This window comes from Limanda limanda, chromosome 7 (assembly GCF_963576545.1).
Source record: "Limanda limanda chromosome 7, fLimLim1.1, whole genome shotgun sequence".
NCBI lineage: Eukaryota > Metazoa > Chordata > Actinopteri > Pleuronectiformes > Pleuronectidae > Limanda > Limanda limanda.
Window position 1 is genome coordinate 19,266,224 of NC_083642.1, and position 18,006 is coordinate 19,284,229.

The 18,006-nt window shown below is 40.9% G+C and overlaps 1 protein-coding gene across 1 annotated transcript in view; it reads right to left on the reverse strand.

Annotated features, from left to right (window-relative positions):
• Window positions 1-18,006, reverse strand: part of cep104 (centrosomal protein 104) — a 42,299-nt gene that overhangs the window by 17,386 nt on the left and 6,907 nt on the right. The window contains exons 8-14 of the mRNA XM_061074404.1: window positions 12,966-13,121; window positions 12,616-12,837; window positions 11,383-11,598; window positions 10,202-10,369; window positions 8,572-8,745; window positions 5,078-5,254; window positions 1,847-2,047 (exon numbers count right to left, since the gene is read on the reverse strand). Coding sequence (XP_060930387.1) covers window positions 1,847-2,047; window positions 5,078-5,254; window positions 8,572-8,745; window positions 10,202-10,369; window positions 11,383-11,598; window positions 12,616-12,837; window positions 12,966-13,121 — 1,314 coding nt within the window. The remainder of the gene's footprint in view (window positions 1-1,846; window positions 2,048-5,077; window positions 5,255-8,571; window positions 8,746-10,201; window positions 10,370-11,382; window positions 11,599-12,615; window positions 12,838-12,965; window positions 13,122-18,006) is intronic.

An 18,006-nucleotide genomic window follows, 5' to 3' on the forward strand; every position in this document is an offset into this window, starting at 1 on the left:
AAGAAACACAATTATTCCAGTCCTTTTTTTGCAGGACTGGAAGATTGGCATGTTTTTGTCCAGAGAGATTGTCATTCATGCTTTCATTTAATTTCTCGTTTGGATTACTGCAGATCTCTCAACACCTGCCAGAGCAACCAGATTCTACATAAACGTCCAAAACGCAGCAGCCAGACTCCTCACCCCAAATCTGCCTTAATAAAGCACGTTACTCCCATTTCAGCTTCACTTCACTGGCTCCCAGTAAATGTTAGAATTGATTGTCCTCAGCGAAGGCCCTGCTCACCATTCTACAGACCGGGCCTCGTTTTGTTTGTTTTACTTCAAATTTTGCATTTTTAACTAAAGCACCTTGTAACTGTGTTTTAAAAGGTGCTATGTAAATAAAGTGTATTATTGCTACATCACAGGTACGGTACATTTTTGCATCTCGTGTGCATAATTTGTTTAACCGTATAAGCAAAAGAAGGACAAGACTGCTTATGAGGGCTTTGGCAAAGGAGGCTGCAGAGAGAATTAGCTGTTTGTGCAACATGAAACTCCACCTCCGCTCAGTTGTGACTGTTAAAAACCCAAAAGACATGATGTCATATACTCTCTTCCTAAAAGCTGAACTTTTTGCAGCTAGACAGTGATCCCATCTGCCTCGTCTACCAGTTTCTCTGTCCACCTACCACCTGTTCCCATTTGAATACAAAAATCAACAAAGCATTCGGCCCAGCAGTTTGATATAAAACGTTTAAAAACACTGATTGTAGACACTCATATATACATGTCAGAAATATTATATTTCCTTAGATAGAGGGATTTTTGTTATTTATAAAATCGCCCCTTTAAGTGAGGTGGATGTTGAGTATCAAGCAGCACCGGCTCACGGGCGAGCCGGTGCTGCCGATAAGCCTCAAACATTGTTATTTTCAGAACTGCCTCATACCGCTGGATACTGATGCAACATATCATTAGAAAGCTAAGATTCTTCCGATTCAACTGATGTAAACCATTTCAAGATCCGATAACCACAACCGGTACAATTAACGTCTCAGTCAAGTCACTAACACAAAAAAAAAATCACAAAGTCGACGTCACTCACCTAAGAAGCATCATATTAATCCACAGATCGCTAACATTCCAACGAAAACAGTCTTGGTACATTGCCAAAGGTCCAAACAATCCAATCCAGTAAGATAATCAGTCCAAAACACACTATTACATCAAAGAATAGCCACAGTCAGCTGTTGCGTAATCTCAGCTCAGCCAGCATCAAGATGTAAACAACATGAAAGATGTTTATTTGTATACATTTTAAACCATATGACCGGTTTTGCTTCCTTTATATAAAAGTATGATTTTGAGTGTAAAAGTAGCCTTTTTAGCCAAGGTGGTTACCATAATTCCAAATGGCCTTTGTGGAAAACGCCTAGACATGCCCTTAGGAAAAAATCTGTGAAATATTAATTTTCTGTGGTATTGTTATCAAATTTGAACCACGGCTAGTCAAGGCTTCATGCTAGGATCCCATTGTGTTTTCCAGCTCATAAGTCCCAGCTAGAGTCATCTGCAGGCATCTGTTTAACAAAAATTATTCAGGCGGAAATAAAAAACTTCTACTTCACTGTGTTCCAACTGCTATTACTCAATGTCAGTAGCACTTAGACTGATTCTGACTGTTGGGGGGGAAAGTTCAGAATGTTACCTTTCAAAGAGACCAAGCTCATGCATTTACTCCAAATGGTTCAAGAACAGCTTTCAATTTACTTTTAGTACTCCTCAGACAGGCATTTTAGGCGAATCTCACCCGCTGCTTAAGAGGCTACTTTGCAGTCGAGAAAAACAAAAAAAAACTTGCCTGAGTCTCTACCAGCTTTCCGTCAATTTTGGCAAACGCATCAAAGAGGGTTTTGTAGAGGAAGCTGTTGTGTTCAGGATCATCGCTGCGTGGAAGGTAGCTGAGAATGGCACTTCTGTGCTGCTGGTACATGGATAAGACGATGCGCTGCGCCGCCTCTCGAACCGGCGGTGCAGTGTGCTTCAGCGCCACTGCACAGAACTGAAAGAGGAGAAGAGGTTTTCTATCAACATGTGAACATGAAGCCAGAATTAACTGCAAGTTACAGCAATGTCACCTATGGTCTGAGCTATTAAACAGAGACACAAGATTAAAGCAAAAACAAAAGAAGGAAAAACTTTCAAAACATAACATACTTTGCATTTTATGATAAGATAAGATTAGATACATTTTATTGATCCCTTGCAGAGGAAATTCACTACAGCATCCAGAATGCGATAGAAAAGGGAACATATGATATAGGCAATAAAATAGAACAAAAAAAATAAAACAAAAAAATAGAACGTAAGCACCTGTGAGCATTCAGTGGAGGGTGTTTTTAAATTGTATTTGGTTAATTTCGGTCTAAATCTTGGCCAAACGAGTGAGTGACTGTGGGTCCTTAAACTTTTGGCAAACACAGGATCTGAGGCTGCTCTTGATTTACATTTTTTTTAATCTAATGTGATCGACGCTGTCTCAGGTTCATCCGCAGTCACTGAGTTGCTTCCAGTGCCAGCTGACCAGCAAACATATGGCGACTTCAAGGGCAACAATCGCTTTCAATGGCAAATCCGTAAATTAAATTTCACAAGAAAAAAAGAGGATAAAGGAGCCCCGACCCGATTTACAGATTCAGCAGCCGGCAAGTGATCCAGCAGGAGCTTTCATCCGGGGCTTCTCCTGTTCTTGTTATGAGAAACAGAGTTGGCTAACTGGATGAGGTGGAAGTAATGCCTTTTATGCTTCCCCTGATGGTACTGTGGGCAACGTTGGGGGTGTGAGCCCTAAAACATCTCTCAGGAAAATGCAAAATGCATGAAAGTTGCCTCGGCCATTTATACCCCCCCAATATATTACATCACCAGCCACCATTGTATATATGCATACATAGACTGTTATAGGAATGTAGGCAGGTATGCTATACAATACGAATATGAGTATAAGAATGTTATGTGCTTTATATCTATATATGTAAATGGGTAGTGTCACAGTTTAATGAAGCAATATTTGTGATATCTGCAGTCTGGTTCCACATGCCCAACAGCTGCGGAAGTCCTCAAGAGGAAGTGCACATGAGGATGTAAAAAGAGTCCATTATACCACATAATCTCTGTGAAGACAATCACAACACAATGGGAATCTCGCCAGTGGGAGGCATTGACATCCAGAGATAAACTGTGTACAAAAGGCAACCCATCCCTCACTTCACAATCGCAGAGACAGCTAACTATTATTCTCTATTCTTTGCAGAGGCCTTTTTCGTTTTAATAACAAGAAATTCAATCGTCCCCTTTTGTTTTGCTCTGGGTCCCCGCCTCAGAGCAGATCACCCAGGTAACAGCAGAGGAAAAAGGAAAAATGCTCAAGCTGTAGCAGGGCTAACACTATAGGATGTAGACATTTTCAAGACACACATTTTAAACTGTCTGATTGAACATTGCCTGGCAACAACATGTTCCTGTTTTATCTTGATAGACACCTTACAAACCTGCATGCAGATCAGATTTGGTTTGGTAGTTTGCACGAGAGTTGAACTTCAGGAACTCTGTATAGCCTTCATCAGCCGTCACACCGTGGACAAATATCCCCAAGGTTGTAAAAACGTTTTAGATCATTGATCTTTCTCGCTCGATCGGCTGATAAAGCCTGAGTGATGTGCAAAGAGTATGAAGGTAACAAGGAATATAATCTGCTGTAAACTGGAAGCAAATCTGATCCAGGAAGTGCCAGGAAAACATTTCCCCGAAACCTTTACACCAGCACCATTACCACCAGCATGGACTGTTTACACAAAGCAGGCTGCGTCCACGGTTTTATGCTGCTTATGCCAAATTCTGCCACTAAAATCTGCAACCTCGGCAAAAAATGAGACTCATCAGACCAGGCTACGGTACTCCAGTGTCCAGTGTTGTTGAGCCCCTGGCCACTGCAGCCTCAGATTTCTGTCATTGGCCAGCAGGAGTGGAACATGGCGTGGTCCTCTACTGTTGCAGCAGTTACCGCTGCCAGTCTGGTCATGCTCCTTTGACCTCTCTCATCAACAAGGCATTTCCGTCCACAGAACTGCTGCTCACTGGAGGTTTTATTTTCCATGATGGCACCATTTTGAGATAAACTCTAAAAACTGTTGTGCATTAGAATCCCAGGAGATCAACAATTTCACAAACTCCGTCTGGTACCAAAAACTCACACTACTTGTAAATTCAGATATTAAATTGTTCCCCATTCTGATATTTGGTGTGAGGATTTGGTGTGAGATGCTTTTATGCATTATTGTTAAGTATATGGTTAAATGCATGAATAAGCAGGTGTGCGGGTGTTCCTAATAAAGTGGTCCGGGAGTATATTTCACAAGTTCTCCCTCCTGGAGCTGAGTTAACTTTAAACCCAGTGTTTCTTACATGTTTCTCATCAAACTGGTTTAAGTAACAGTCAGGACAGGGGAGAATGCGAGCTGCTGAATAGAATGCAGGCCTCCTGTCACATCTCCATCTAGACTCTATGTTTCCCAAGCAAACATGGGAGGGGGCCAACACAAAAGAGGGGGCGGGCGCAGAGCGAGCATGCACAAACAGAACTCCGAGAGCCACCTGTGGGGCTTTGGCTTCAGAAGGTAGAGAAACCCAGAGGACAAACCTAACAATTTGCTCTCAATGACAAAAAGCCACGCAGAGTGAGGAGGGGGGCTGCATGGAGGGGGATGGGCGGAGGGCCGGTTGTAAAGCCGAGCTAGAGGGACAGGGCTGCTTGTTGTCCTGCTCAGCATGTCAACAGTTGGATAGTTTGCATGTAAATATTAGATCACTGCTGGGAACCAGGGGATGAGGGCAATGGACATAGACTGGATGCAAATGTTGACAACATTGACTCAGCTGACTCAGGCGTATACTGACAGCCGGTTTGGTCACAGTGTGTCAGGAAGGGTCCGCTCTCCTTTCAGTCAGTCACATCGTCATCACCAGGCCAAATGTAATGGAAATTCACCTTGATGTATGCCTGCTGAATGGATAGATGCATTTAGTGTTTTACCGTCATGACGTTGTCCAGGGTGAAGCCAGAGTTCTCTGTGCCCAGTTCAGCGAGCAGCTTCTCCAGCAGCTCTACCCGACTCTGAGCCAGACGAGGGGGGGATTTGGATTTAATGGCCTTCACTATGTCAGCAGGGATCACCTGCAAGGCCCGGACATCCTTCAAAACAGCTATCTCCTAAAAGAGAGAGAGAGAGAGAGAGAGAGAGAGAGAGAGAGAGAGAGAGAGAGAGAGAGAGAGAGAGAGAGAGAGAGAGAGAGAGAGAGAGAGAGAGAGAGAGAAAATCAGAATCAGAAAGGATTTATTGCCAAGTAGGTTTACACCTACCTGGAATTTTCTTTGGTAAATAGGTGCATACATTTAACATAAAGCATAAAAACACAATAAGTACTTCACATAAGAAAGAAATAACTGTATATAAAACAAAACAAAAATATATACAAGCTATAAAAAGTTAAATAAAGAGTAAAATGCAAAACCAAGATATAAAAAGTTTAATAAAAAGTAAAATGCAAAACAGGAGAGAAATGTGGATGCTGACTTTAAAATGTACTGCAAATTATGCATCACTGCACCTTTATATTAAATTAAGGGATAACAGACAAACTATGTGTGATACTACACACATAGTTTGTCGTTCAACACAAACATCTGGCAGAGAGACAAGTTATTACAGAGAATACAAGTGTACAATTAAAGTATGACAGAAGAAAGCTCCCTTAGTTGCTTAGTTGGATATTTTACCAGTCATCAGGTGAGTGGAATGTATGGAGGTTACGTGTGGCACCTTTACCCCAACCAGTATATAATTCAGCTGATTGTTTGAGAGGAAGAGGGGGGGGACGCCATGCCATCCCCTTTAAAGCATCATGACCAAAAATGCATCCCCCTTGAAACCCAGTCAATTCTGCCATCCTCTCTCAGCAACCACCATCAAACAACACAGAGAGAGAGAGAGGGCTACATGTGCAGATATAGTATTTTTGTGTGCAGGTGAACATCTTATAGTGCATTATGCTAAATAAATGTATCATACAGTCTATTTTTAAAAGTTGAAACAGAATGAGATCGAAAATAACCAGGGGGAAGAGCTCTTTGCTCCCCTTTACCTCCTGAGTATACATATCAGTACTTTTGTAGAATATAATTCAGAAAAACATAAGAAATGTAAAAACCACATAGATAGATAAGGCTCAAACAAAGAGAGAAGACCCTTTGTAGTCTTCTGCACAGGGACGGGTGAAGAGGGACAATAAATCACAAAGCAAAACATATCATCTCCACAAATGGACCAGCAATAAACAACCCACTACAGAACACACATTGTAATAAAAAGAATAATGTCCGGTATATCGATATCTGAATTGAGTATCACTTGGACTCCATGACACACACACACACATACACACATACACACAAAAAACATTCCTCGTTGAAATAAAATGAGACGTTTAGAGTTTCAGTCGTTTTTCTAATCGAGGTCAGTACAGATTCCTAAAGGATGAGTGAAGAGGGTTGAGAATCTAAATTTAACTCAACTCATTTACTTATTTACATTACACATATTTACACAGTTAGACAATTCCTGCACTTACAGTCCATGCTCTGTACACACAGACTGGAAAGTGAACAAATGACTATCACTCGAGCAAATGTCCCTGTAGCAGTTAAAGGCCACAAGGCAGCAGTCAGGGTAGTCATGGAAACAACATGGAGCTTGCTTCAAACAAGGGGCACATCATGTTTGTGAAGCTACAAGAAAACACTGCAGGCAGGGACGCCTCCAGAAACCATTTCATGTTAGGAAGAACAACGTAAGCCAATGTCACTTTTTAAAATACACAAAACAACAGGATAAATAGTTATTTAAACAAAGTGTACAAATATTGCTTTTTTGTATTTGCATGTAACAATCCTGTTTAACAAATAGCCTGAAATAAAAACCTGGCAGGTGTATGCTTCCACCAACCAGATCATTGCATAATGTTATAATTCCACATGTCATTATAGCTAACCTTTAAGGTAAAAATATGTGTGTTTTGAGATTACGTTGACTTTTGACCACCAAGTTGGATCAGTTCATCCTTGAGTCCAAATTTATATTTGTACTAAATTAGATTTTTTTCCCCAAAGTGTTCCTTAACTATACTGTTTACGAGAAGGGGGGGGGGTTTACACACGCCATCACATTCATCTGCTTTTAAGATAAAATCTCCAATGTCTAAAAGACTGTGCCCATGGGGGGAATGGTATTCCTTGAGGGTATATAAAATGTCGACTTAATAACAATATTTAAAAAGAAAGTACATAATTTAAAAATTGAGGTAAAAGTGAAGGTCATAGGGTCGTATTATCATTTTGAGATCATCCTTCTCTCCATGTATGACATGAATGCACCCTGTTCACACTCTTCCGACTTAAAAGACTGTATTGTGTGTGTTCATGTGTTTTAATGATCATGTTTTTTGTCACAACCCAAGGAAGAACTACATTTTGGAGTGGATCCTGATAAAATGGCAGAACCAGTAAGATATTTAAAAATTTACATTGAGACAGGGAGTTTAATGGAGCCTTGTGCTCCGAGTGCCCTTCTGATGTGCATGTCTTTGCTGTTGTGCCGTCTTGGTTACTCTCTCACCTTTGTTTAGGTCTGCCTCATGGTATAAGAAGGTCTTACCCTGGTATGGGTAGAAATTTTATATCAACAACACTTCAAATTTCAGATATAAGAATCATGACCAAAGACAGCAGGGGTCTCCACTAAGCTATAAAAAGAAAAAAAAAGCCTTCTCAACATTATCAGCTTTAACAACAGGTATACAAGAGAAGATAGATGGAAACATCCATTTCTTTCTCTTCAGGAAAACTGCTAAGGAGCTTCCTGAGCCCCCCACGATAGAGGAGTGGATAGATATAGTAAATTACATTTATGTTATGGAAAGGATTACTTTCTCCCTTTGTCTTCGGAAAACTGTGTTCATCCAATTATGGAGCAAATGGGTGAGATATGTAAAACCCCTAAGGCCAGACTTTGTGGAAGTATTGAATGAATGACCCTGTAATGTTGCCTTGATTTAGCGAGCCTCACAGACCCCTATCCCATTCTCGCTCAGGTCACCCTCTAACATGTTTTTTTTTTTTTTATTCGGCTTGTTTTTATTCATTTATTTATTTTTTATTTTTTTCTCTACTGATGTGTGATTAATGTCCACATGTACGCACTGAACCTCTCCCAAAATGTACAAAGTTACCCAATTTAGAAAAAGGTTGACAGCAGAAGAAAGAAAATTGCCCTTGGGCTGATGTAAGTTTATGTAAACAACTGTCAAAAAAAAATAAAGAATATAAAAAAATTTAAAAAAACTGGGTTAGGGTTAGGGTTAGGGTTACTTGGTTTTAGAGTTAGGAGACAGAGGTCCGACTGACAAGAAGCTTAACATTGATTGAAATTCACTGCTGCCAAATAAACAATTCTGTCCAGATTGTCACACTACCTGTATGAAGGCAGTGACCACGGCCCGGAGGCGGCTGGCTGGGTCTCCAGTCCTGAGCAGCAGGTCGGGCCAGGTCTGCTCAACGCAGTGGGTCACCTCAGACCGGCCTAAGCCCAGACCTGGGATCAGCTGGCTCAGCATTAGCCGCAGCAGCATCAAGGAGGCCTGGAGGACCTGAGGAGAGAGGCAGTGGACATTTAACTCAAAACTTAGTAGACTGTCTAAGAAACAGCCTGCACCAGGGTGATGTCAGCTAGCAGGACAAAGTCATGTTCAATTGAAGTTGGTTGGAGTATGTTGATGGAGAATGGAGCCTGTCGTAGCATGTTAACTTTTTTTGCACTTAGTTACAAGCTTATTGGACCTTTAAACCTGACAGTGGAGAATAACTTGTTTGAATTAGCAGCGTTTTAACACCCTGGGCTACATATGGACCCAGGATGTAACTGTGTGACATGCAGCCTGAAGAAGCCAGAGAAGAGTTGTGTTCAACATGAACTCAAACTGAAGCACTTCTGTGAAGACGCAAATTAACCAGGTAATTACCTAATGCAGCATTCTATTTATCGGTGTGGCAAAGAAAATAAATCAGGAGAATTATTGCGGCACTACCCATTTCATACAAGCTGCAGGCGAGGTTACAAGGCCATCCTTGTCAAAACTGTTTGTTTAAGGAAGCCAGCTCTGCGAGAGGGAACTGGGCTTGCACATGGTACAGGGGGAACACTGTTAGGTGTTTGCATGTGTGATTGTGTGCTTATGTTTTAAAAACATGAACGTTAGTTCTGTTCTGTAACAGGAATCCAGAGAACATGATTTATGGAGAATGTTGATGGTGACCAACTGAACATATCTAGTGCTCCTTGATAGGGCTGCTTTTTGGTTCTGGTCCACCCTTTCTTTTCAAAATATATAGTTGGTGGAAAACTGTTGACGGTTAATATTTTCACTGTGAAAAGGTATTTCAGGAGATTTATGTTAATTGCCACTGGGACCTGTTTTTTGCATCCTGGGAGTTCAATTCACAGCAGGGAACCTTGTCCCCTTCTCACTTAAGCAGGTTAAGGTGATTTTGTTGAGCACCAACCAGGAGATCAGATTAGATCATTAGGTATTGGACATTGGACCCACAATTTCACATGTGATCTGGAGGACTCGACCCTCTGGAAGCGTTAAGCTTCTGATTGAGAGACAAACCGTTTAAGTTTTTTTAATATCTGGAACCCCTTCTGGGCTGACATTGGGGATGAAGGCGCCCAGGCCCTTCGGAGGGGTCTGTCTGGTCTATCATGATCTGAGATCTCAATGCCATTCAATGTTAGTTGACAATTTCTCTGATGACCCTTGATGCGCTCTCCCTTCTTCTTTTCGGCCTCATGTGTAACACTTTTTTGTTTTGCTTATGTGTTTTTGTCAGGGTTTGTTTGGTTTTTCCCTTTTTGGGGCATATGTCTTCCTTTCTGTGCCCTAAATTTTCATGTAGGAATATTTCTTCTGATCAAAAACTCTGAATATCATCAAAAAAGCACTTAGTAGGGAGCCCACGCTACTCAGAGACCCAGTAAAAAAATTCACTTGAGCTTTTAAAGCTTTCACTGCAACTGAATCTTCTTTGAAGGAAACAATTCACCGATGACACTTTATCCTGGAGGGCCTTTTTCACCAGGAGGACTGCAGCTCTTATCATCTTTCTCAGCTCCTCCTTGGGGGTGGTGGGTGACACCTCCAGAAGCCTCTTGTGCACAGCCAGCAGAGCATTTTCTCTGTGGGACCAGCTTTTGGAATATGCCCAAGCCACCTGGAAGAAAACACAGACTTAAATATATCACACATTTCTTTCACCTTAACTGTTTATAATCTGTATAAATATATATTTTATCTGCTGCATATATGTTTATTCATATGCTACAGTATGTATTCATCTGCTGCTTCCTGGTCCTGTATATATATTTTTAATTCAGCTTAACTGTACATAATTTACGCCTGTATTACTGACCTCAAAGCACTCTGATAACTTTAATCATTCAGTATTTATCTTCGTTCTTACAAAACAGTTTTCACAGCTGTTATCCTGTTAACCGGACTTTTACAGTCATATTGACTTCTCTTACTTTTTCATTTTAGTATACTGCACTGACTCTTAACAGTACGTGGACATTGTATTCCTGCTGTCCTATTTGCATATATCTGAGACACTCATAGTGTATGTGAATACTGAATAGAAGTGTCCATATAAGCAGTGTCATGTACTGTATACTGATCATATACCAAAAAAGCATAGCAATGTCTGATATTAATTCCGATTAAACATTTTGATAGAGCTCTGCATTTCAAATATCAATAAAACAAATGACTCATGTGTGCAGAGTGGCAAACCCACAGAGAAAATTATCATCCGACTCTGGTCTCCTCAGCTCTGCACCACATTTCAACCTTTTGTTAGTTGATAGCTTCGGTTTTACAGCCCACAAATTCCACTCTCAGCAACACAGTTTCCAGCAGCTGCAGGTCACTGCTTCCAGCAAAGAACCTCAGATAAAACCAATGGCAGGCTTTTAAAAATAAATGCCTTGGCACGGAGTTCCATCATCCACCTGACGAGTGCCACTAGACTGCAGGTGCACGAAATAACACATCAGTGCACAGAAAGTAGCTTTTTTAGAAATAGATAGAGAAGATTATTCCATGGACACAGAAGAAGAGCTACTTCAGCGAGGGAGCATAAGTAGTACATACTACTACATACAGTACCTCAGAGGAAAACCTTAGTTTCCATCACTTGACATGCTTTCATCTCTTTCTTTTTCTTACCACGCTTTCTCCATAAACATCTATTGGAAGTCCAGCCTCCCTCTGGGCTTGCTCTGTCAGGGGCTCTGTCTCTCCGCTCATCTCGGAGCTGGGTGGGCTCCTGTGGGGGTGAGGGTCGGGGGGTTGCTGCTCTGCAGGACTCTGGACGGTCTCCACTGGCTGTTCCTTCCTCTTCTGGGCTGGCAGCGGCCTGTCATCATAAGGCGAACTGGTCGACTGTTATATAACAAGACAACACCATTGGTATTTGAAGCTTTGTTTATACGTTTCATGCATATGATCCTTTGAACTTTCACATTTTCCATCCATTCATTAATAATCTACTCCGTTAATCCTTTTGAGGGTTGCTTGGGGAGGTGGAGCCAATCCAAGCTGACACTGGGCGAGAGGTGGGCTACAGGGCCAACATACAGACCAACAATTAAGAGTCCCCAATTAACATAATCCCAGTCTGCATGACCCTGGACTGTGACAGGAAGCCAGACTAGCTGCAAAAAAAATGTCTCCATTTTAATTGACAGCTACTGCAGTATGTATTTGTCAACACACACTATGGTAGATATTTGGGAGAACTGCAAATTCAAGAGCTCAGAGAAAACTGATCTACACTTTCAAGTCTGTCCAACCTTTTGAAAAATTCATCACCTTTATCCCTGATCTTTTCACTAACTCTCACTAGCATGTGATCAGCCAACAGGCCAATTATGCAACATCATGATTCAAATGAATGTAGACTCCCCTCTATACAAAACCCAGCTCCACCCAGGCAGCACTGTCTCCTGTGGCCCCGGGCCAACTGACACCCTGTTGCCTCGTGGGAAGGCTCAAAGCCCTTCCATGACGCCAGGTCCGCAGCCGCTGGAGTCAGACGACTGTTGCACTCTTTTAATTAAATAGTGAAACCTAAACCTGTGGTAGGTACCGGTCTCAATAGGTGGTGAGTAACGCATAAAAGACCCAACTGGTCCCAATCTCCCTGAGTGTGTTGTGTTCCAACACTACAGAGGCTTAATGCTGGACACGTGTTCCCAAACTGCTACAGTGGGTTGGATTATAACCAACTATAAACAAGTTTATTCAAGCAGATCAAGCTACAAGTAGAGCTGTCAACAACTGGATCCTTCCTTAGAGAGGAATGGGTTTGTCATCCCTGACCGTGCATGTATTGGACAAGTGTTTTACGTGTCTTCTGGTGTGGGAATATGTTTTAATGTCGCCTGGTGATACACTTACATCTAACTTTGGTACAGCAGCGGGGGTGCTGGGGCTGTCAGGTTGGCAGCTTCGTTGGGCAGCCTCTGTGGCTGACTGTTGTTTCTGAGGTGTATTAGCTTTTTTCTCCTTCTTATATGTGTCTGTGGACACAAGGGTCTTGACGGGCACTGAACAGTGACCTGGAGAAGGCAGCAGAGGGGGGGGATCCGGGAGAGGGGGTGGATCCATTGCCCTTGCGATCTGATGACAGAGTGGACAGACAGAACAGCTCATTTAGGCAGAATACATCTCAATCAGACCTGCATGGAACTGTGCATTATACATCCATCTCCAACAGATTCTTCCCATTTCACCAGCTGGTAACGGACCATTGTTGTGTCCAACAGGTTGCAGTCCTCCAGCTGCTGGTAGACGCTCCTCCTGTACTCCTCCATCAGCTCCTTCTTCTTCTTGGCCAGGTCATAGTCTTCCTTTTCTATGGCACATTGCTTCTCCACATCATATCGAGCCAAGCGCTCCCCCACCTGGAAGGGCCCAGGACATGTAGAGGTCAAGGCAGCCCTGCAGTGACCCAGTAAGCTTTCACTGTAGGTTTACACAGGAAAACCTTGGAGCAGAACTGGCAGTCTCACAAGGTCTTGGTTTGATATCAGTTTGCACCTACTGACAGAAACCTTGACCTAGGGCTGCTGATTTTAAGGGATTATTTTCTCTAAATATCTTGGAGGAGTGAGTTGAGCTCCTGCTCATAGATCAACTGCATCGAGAACTATTGTTTTCACAATTAGAAAAATACGGCAGTTACACTGTTAATTTGCCTGCTTGGTTTTAACAATTGGTGTGGTTCTTTGCACTGTATTTTTTTTATCATATTAGATCTGTTTTCAAGATTAACCCTTTGGTATTTTGGGCTATTTTCCAATTTTTTTTAATACTTTTGCATAAACCACATTAAATTAAAATAAATGATTGGTTTTGTTTTTTCCAGCACTGCATTGCCTATATGCAGTGGTGGGAAGTAACAAAGTAGAAATACTTTGTTACTGTACTTAAGTAGATTTTTCACATATCTGTACTTTACTTGAGTATTTATTTTCCTGACGACTTTTAACTTTTACTCGCTACATTTGAGCACAAATATCTGTACTTTCTACTTCTTACATTCTCAAAACTGGCTCGTTACTTGAGCAGCGGAGGTTGGCGCAACGTGCACCTTTACACACGGCGCATCTCTCTCTCTCGCTCTCTCGCTCCTGCAGGAGCTCGGTTCAGTCTTATTATTAGGGCCCGAGCACTCACAGGCACTGACAGACGTGAGGCCCTATTGAAATTGTAAGGATTATTATTCAGGCAAATGAATTGGCTTTTTGAGGGCTTTTATTAGGTGACTTTACATAATTTTTTGATGGTATTCCTTTTTCGATTCACATTCGTTTTCCCTTTCCTGCTTCGTGTCAACATCTGCACATAAATACATAGCTCGAAGCAGCAAGTGGTTAACTTTTCTTAAAGAAAATATTGGAAGTAGTTGGTTTAAACAAAAACTGTTGGCAAATACACTATCATTGGTTGGCCGTGTCTACAAAAACCACCTTTAGCCAACACAACCAAAACCAAACACTGTGTCGTGGACTACTGCATATTCACGCACACAATTCAGGTTTTTTAATGGACCTCGCCAAATGGAACCCTGGGTAAATAGGCCCAGTTTTCCACTCACTATAATGGCAATATATTTTTTGCAAAGATATTATATATCTATATATTGCCAATTCCAATCCTTAGTCGCCCTTTGTGCTGACTCAACACAACTTAGAAGCTGTTGAGTCTTTATATATGTATTGTACAAACTGGCTAATGTGTACAACTTCAAGCAGGGTTGTGTCTTCACTTTGTCGTCCCTACAGGCAAGATACCCTACAGGTGTATTGTTACCCTGCTGGAAACACCTGCAAACACAAACGCAGGCCCATTCAGTGAAGATAGTCTAATGATAAATAAACAGGCTTACATGTAGATGTGTGGACAAGCTGGCGGGCAGATATACAGGCAGGTAAACATCCTGGCAGTTACAAAATACAGCTAATAGACACAAAGGTTAATTTGGTCTATTAGTGGCAGGTCTATTAGTGTTCTTAGGTAGAATCAAGAGGCACTTGTTTATTCTGTTGTATTGATTCTTTGTTGTCTCTATAAGTTCAGATGCACTTGTCCAATACTTTTTTAACCTCAGCATCTCGGGTTCAAAATTTGTAAAATTATACATTATATATATAGTGTTGTTATAATTTTTCAGTCAGTTGAAATAAATCCTGAACAATATTGGGTTGTTTTGTGTCTGTATAGGCCTACTATAAAAAGCACTTAGCATTTTTAATTTTGGTACTTGTACTTTTACTTGTGATACTTAAGTACATTTCAACACCAGATACTTTTGATACTTAAGTACTTTTAATATGAGCAACTCTAAGACTTTTACTCAAGTCATTTTCTGACGGGTGACTTTTACTTTAACCGGAGTCACTTTCAAGTAAGATATCTGTACTTTTACTCAAGTATGGCTTTCAAGTACTTTATACACCACTGCCTATATGTACTGACAATTTAAAAAAATTGGACTTGAGTATGTTAACAACATGTGGTTGGATCACGGCGTTGTGATTGTAGACTCCAGAGGAATAATGGTAAAATTGTGAAACGTGGTGCTCACTAAATAATGAGTTGATTTGTGTATGTGGGGTTAACACTGAGAAAAAGTCAGATTGAGTTAGACACTGGAGCAGTCAGACAATCAGACAAACCCTCAAGCATCAGAACATTAGACCTTTCATATACAAAAGGGTTTTGTATGATATCATGCATAATGAAGAAATGCATCTTACTAAATTGAAACCAGCACAGACATCTATTCAAACATATTCTGAGTGTGAAATGTAACCTATACAGAAATGTGCAAAAACAAGGATGGTTTCTTCCTGAGAACAAGGGAAGCTTTATATAATGCCTGCCTTGGATACTGAACTGTGCTTTGTTTCCATATAGAAAATATGTAAATAAATGTATAATGACCATATTTGTCTTGTGTTTTTTTGTCTGTTCAGTTCTCTCCTCTCCTTTTCTTTCAAAAGTGTTTGTTGAATTTCTGTCCGTTGAAAATGAATTAAGAAATAATAAAAAACATTTAACATTCTGCAAGATGCTCTTAAAGATTTAAGAATTTTATAGAATGCAGACAAAACCGAAATTCATGATCTCATCTAGAGCTAGATCTATAAGCTACAAATATTTAGAAATCTAAACTTCAAACATTTTAATTATTGGGAGAGTTGCAGAGTACAAATGTTTGGGCATCTTGATAGATAATAAACCTACATTCAAATGTCACATTGATAATCTTGTGTGCGACTCAGGTAAAAGATATGCCACCTTTAACGGAATGATCTTTCCCATGTTTCGTAGAAAAGGGGTTGATGGGGCAGATGGCTGTTTCTAAAAATGTTTCTGGTGACCCTTGATGCGCTGTCCCTTCTTCCTTTAGGCTTCTATGTTGTGTACTGTTGTTTATTTGGATTTTGTCAAGGTTTGTTTTGCTTTTCCCTTTTTTGGGTGTATGTCCTCCACAACACTAAAACCTTGGACTTCAGCCTGATGGGCTTCATCAACTGACTGGCTTTTACTTCATGTCCAACAAGATCACTCTGCCTTTTCTTTTAGTGCGACTGACTCTGTCACTGTTATTGTTTTTGCTTTTTTTCATCCTCTTTTTCTGTGCTTGTAGTCTAACTCGATATCACTGGAAATGAGGTTCACCCAACAGTGATATCTCAAGTTTAAAGATTGTATTTATTTTAGAGAGAAAGCAGATGTAAAGTAACCACACTACTCCCACCATTAGTTTTAAGCTTTTTACAGGCTGTAATCCTGGTTCTTTTTAGATCTATTATCTGTCTGTAGTCCTGCACCGTTTTCCTATTCAGTGAGAGACTATTATTTAAGGTGTCCTCACTTTCACCTTTTTTCTTTGCCTCAAAATAAAGTGACTAAGATATTCAGGCTTAATCGACAGCTTGTTCACGTTGAACCCTCTAATTTCCCCACCATTTCACTGTACTGTTGTCACCTTGTTCCCAAATCTCACCAACTTACTTTGTTATCACAGTGTTATTGTAGCAATATCTGAGATAATTCAAGTTGAAATAAACCAGATTTAACCTTTAAAACCACAGAGGAGCTTTCTGGCAATGACTTGAACACGACATCGGCATTTCTGCCCCAAACACAATCATTTATCCCTGGAGTGAAATAACAGTGTGTGTGCCACATGGTGAATCATTGGGCTTTACTGAGTGGAAATTTGACAGTAACTTCCAGTAAGTCAAACTCGTAATTTCTTTGTGAGGAAATTCCATTTAGCTGAATTAAGTTGCTAACCAGGTGCCAAGCGACAGTCTCAGCTGCAGCGCCTTGTGATTCCTCTCTTCAGGACAGAACTGTAGGTGCAACGTCCACGGCAGCTGGATTTACAACAAGGAGCCCTCTTTGATTTCTGAATCCCTACTCGATAAGGGTGGACAGTATAAGGTGGATGAAACACAGTGGGCTAATACCTGGCCCTCTGTCTTGTCACCTCTCTTTGTTTCTAGATATCGTGTCACACCATGAACCATCCCCTGATATCCTGAGGGGGCGATGACAAGGGATTTTCAGCATGACCACCTTGGCAACTGCTTTGTCCACAATGCTAATACACCATGCTAACAAGGTGCCGGTGTGTGTGTCCTATCTGGTTACAGAAAGGCCCGTAGTTGGGTGTGGGAAAGACGCTACCCAAGGACCGTCAGCTGTCGGGGTTTATTAAGAATTCATGGTCACCACGGAAACGCAGTATACAAAGAGGGTCTGTAACAGGAATCTGAACAATGTTTAACAACTACTGTTACAAAAAGTGGTGCAATTACACAGGATGATTTGAGAGAAGGAGAAAGAAAACAAGACTCACAACAGATCAGGACCTGGACTATTTCCTCTTCACCATAAAACATTTCTCACAGCTTTTTTTGCCATAGTTTATTGTACACGGTCTGCATGAGGGCTTTTGTTAAGAAATCCAATTTAACCTGATGTTTCTGAATTTTTTTTACAAAATGTCCCTAAAATGTATTACTTATTGTTGTTAAAAAACTATTTACTTATGTATAAGTAGGTATGTAAATGTCCATTGGTTGTGGTCATCCATGGCAATATGAACCATTACTGAAAACACATGTATTCTGAGCAAATAGTGGTTGAATATTTGGAAAGATCCAAGTATTATCTTGGGATTACCAAGAAAATACTAGTAAGTAGGAATATTCAGTGTGTGTGTGCGTATGCGCACTTTTGTGGTCCAGGTATTACTCATATTGTGGG